Source organism: Echinops telfairi, unplaced genomic scaffold (assembly GCF_000313985.2).
Source record: "Echinops telfairi isolate 266 unplaced genomic scaffold, ASM31398v2 ScPeMD7_7424;HRSCAF=8462, whole genome shotgun sequence".
NCBI lineage: Eukaryota > Metazoa > Chordata > Mammalia > Afrosoricida > Tenrecidae > Echinops > Echinops telfairi.
In genome coordinates this window covers 52,516,117-52,519,599 of record NW_022111324.1, presented here as the reverse complement: position 1 = coordinate 52,519,599, position 3,483 = coordinate 52,516,117, and the positions used below count along the sequence as shown (strand labels likewise).

At 51.9% G+C, this 3,483-nt stretch overlaps 1 protein-coding gene across 1 annotated transcript in view; it reads left to right on the top strand.

Annotated features, from left to right (window-relative positions):
* FCMR (Fc mu receptor) overlaps positions 1-3,483 on the top strand; it is a 21,542-nt gene that overhangs the window by 7,944 nt on the left and 10,115 nt on the right. Inside the window, exons 2-3 of the mRNA XM_045298190.1 lie at positions 1,504-1,845; positions 2,542-2,697. Coding sequence (XP_045154125.1) covers positions 1,504-1,845; positions 2,542-2,697 — 498 coding nt within the window. The remainder of the gene's footprint in view (positions 1-1,503; positions 1,846-2,541; positions 2,698-3,483) is intronic.

Below are 3,483 nucleotides of genomic sequence, written 5' to 3'. Positions count from 1 at the left end.
TACCTCTGTCCATTGCTTTGCTTCCTAGGTCCTTCCTCTGTTTCCTTTCACCTTCCTCCTGCCCCACTGTCACTTTCCCCTTGTTTCCACCTCTTGTACCTCCTCTTAGCTAGTTTGCTGTTTTGCTGACACACACCCTAACGACCTACCACCCCAGATCCCTATGTCCTCCTTGTTATTGACTCCAGTACCCTAGTTGTTCCCCTGTCTATGGTGCTGCCAGCTCACCACCTCCTTCCTCCATTAGCCTCACCCCCCAGGTCTCCCGGGACTGTTGGTCCCACTGCTCTCTCCTCGAGTTTGTGTCCCATGCCTGTCTTATACGGGTAGGCACACCAACTATGACATAGCCCAAACTGAAAAAAAAAATTGAAAAAAGAAAAGGAAAAGAAACCAGAAGAAAAAGAAAATGGAGAAAAGAAGGAAGAGAGAGAGAGAGGAAGTATACAAAATCCCAGGTCTGTTCGCTGGCTTTCATGACTGTCCAGAAGCTGCCTCTCCCCACCTGGAGTACCTTTTAGGGGGCTCCTCAGGGGCTTCGTAGCTTTGCTTTGCTCCAGTTGCTGGTCTGGTATGTTCCCTTTTGGTTTGCACCCCCTGGGGGGTTCAGACTGCACTACCTCCCCATTGTGTGACCCCAGAATTGTCCTCTGTCGAAGTCTGCTCCAGTTAGGGAACAACATGACATGAGCTGTTGTCCGCCACCCAGTCCCCTCTGTGTCCCCTTAGCTCCCTCAGGGACGTCATCCTCTGGACCTGGTGTGCCAGTGTGGGGTCCAGTCCAGCTCCTTCTCTTCCTCCCTCCAAGTCTGCTTCCATGTGGGTGTGGCATGCTGGCCCCTCACCCCAGCCTGTAGGTTTAGTGTTGCTCTCTGTCACACCTATTTTAGGAAGGAGGTCAGTTTGGCTCTGGCTGGGGCCAGCCCTGTAGCTCTCTCTTTCCATGCATTCTTCTACTCCAGGTCTTTCTTTTGAGGCACCACTGGATGGATTGGAGCTGCCAGTCCTGTGGTTAGTCACTGAGAGCAAACTGTGTCTACCGCCCAGCGACCTGCACAGAACACCCCTGGAGAAGGAGACCTGTGGTAGCACAGCCACAGCATGCTTGTCAGCTCCACACTGAAGTCACGTGGGCGCTATGAGCCCCTTGAAGCCATCCCTGGCATCGTGCCTCTCCTCAGCGAGAGTGTTGTACTTTTGATTCTTTTCTCAGAGATTTCTGTGTCTGAGTCTTTAGGGGACTGGGCAGAGGTGTTTCTGATACAGGCTGGGCCAGGACATAGGGCTGTAGATGGCTATAGATGGCAGGAAGTCTTAGGGTGGAGGCTACGAGCCGGCTGCGTCCGGATGGCTAGTCATGATGACAGTGGGACTGGGGAGAACAGGGAGGCTATGCTGGGAGGAGGCCTAGGGCTTAATGATTGACTGGAGTTGGAGATGAGGCTGGGATTGGGACATCGCTGAGGATGGAGCATCTTCTGCATTAATTACCTCTTCCCACAGTATCTGGGGCTCTGAAGATCATCCCAGAAGTCAAGATGGAGGGGAAACTAGGAGGATCCATTACCTTTAAGTGTCCACTGCCTCCAGTGTATTCAAGGATCTACCTGTGCCGGGAAATGGCTGCCTCTGGAAGGTGTAACACCATGGTGTCTAGCGGGAAGTCTGGGGACTTTCTCAAGAAAGAATACTCTGGTCGGGTCACCCTGAAGGCGGACCCATGTAAGAAACTGTTCCTGGTTCAGATGACGGAGATGAGGCAGCATGACAGTGGCGTCTATGCCTGTGGGATGGGCTGGGTCACAGACCGGGACAAGACCCAGAAAATCACCCTGAGCATCCGTGGTAGGTACCGCATCTGACCGGGGCCCAGGCCACCCAGAAAAGGTTTCCACCTGGAGACGGTGTGACAAGCACCCACCGGTGACAGTTGTCCAGATGTGGATACTGTTACCATATTAGCCAGTGCAATCATTGTGAGCCATGTCGCCGACACTGTGTAGCATCTATTAACCTGATTGCCTCCAGAATTCACCATCCAAAGAGCATAAAAGAGACAAGATAATGTTCTTTTGTATTGTCCATCCCATCACGAGGGACCAGGGAGAGGGGGCAATTCACGAGAGGCTCTGAGATGTGGGGGATTGGAAACACAAGGAAACAGCTGTCCCATGAAACATACAGGAGGTTGACTTTAGGAAAGACACCTTTCAAGGCCCAAGTTGTTACTTTGTGATCTGATCCAGCCACTCTTTGCTTCCACGGAACCCTGTCTTTCTCCTTAGCCCGGATGATGTCTCCACACACATGCAACTCTAATTCATGCACAGCCTCAAATCCCAGGGCTCAGATGGTCTTGGAAGGGATCCAGTCGAAAAAGGAACGCCCCAGTCAGTTCCTTTTCTGCTCCCCTGATGGGTTCTGCCATCATGCCTCCCCCCCCTTGCCATTCCCCTGGTCAAGTCGGCTTCAAGTCCCATCTGCAATGTCTTCTTCAGACCCGAGCCACCCCCTCAAGCCTCTTCCTCTTGCCTCCCAAAGAGCATGATCCTTTCTGGGATGGAGAACCTGCCACCGAGGAGCTGCCACCTCAGACCCCAGAGTGGCTTCACCAACCTCTATACCTGACAACAACCCTCGTGCCCGCTTGGCTCTTGATGCCTGAAGATGCCAGTCCTTCTGAACTCCTAGTTGAAGGTAAGTTCACCTGCTATCCAAATCCTCCGACTGCCAGGACAGCAGGCCACACTTATAGGACTTACATATAACCACCAGGTGGCACCACGATGAATAGAATGCGAGCTCCATTCACAAAAATCTTGCTCATTTATGAATGACTGTCCAAAGGTGCTGGGCAGACATCCCAGTCAGAGTTCTCCTTGCCTTCTGCTTTCTACCTGCCAGGAGTCAGGATTCTAACAATCCTATGTATCAGCAACAACAACAAAAAACGAATGAGGATCAGACATTCTTTATGTTTCTAAATGATTTCCCCATTGTCAAACACATCCTGCCAGGCAATATTTATCCTCCCATCTGACCCTCAGATCCAACCAATAAGACAGAAACATGGGGTGCTATCTCACCAGGGGACCCTCATGGGTGCCGAGAGGGATCAAGTAACTGAAGAGACCATCTAGCTAACGTTCAGACTGACCAAATGGACAAGCCCACAGATGGGGCACAAGGCAGGGTAGGAAAGGTTACAAACCTTGCTACAAACAAGATTTCCGCAGGCTCCGGGGCAGGCAGAAGAGCTGCTTCCTAGAGGAACTGGCATTTGGAGTAAGTAGAGCTGGGAATTCACTAGGTGTAGATGACATGCTAAGGCACAGAGGTCTGTCAAGAGTCCCAGGCACCACGTGAGGGGGCAGGACACCAAGGAGCAGTTACTACTCACCATCTCAGTTCGCATCGGCAGCTCTGAGAAACCGCTCAGCAACGTCAAAGCAGTCCATGGGTGCTATCTTCCATGGCCATCCT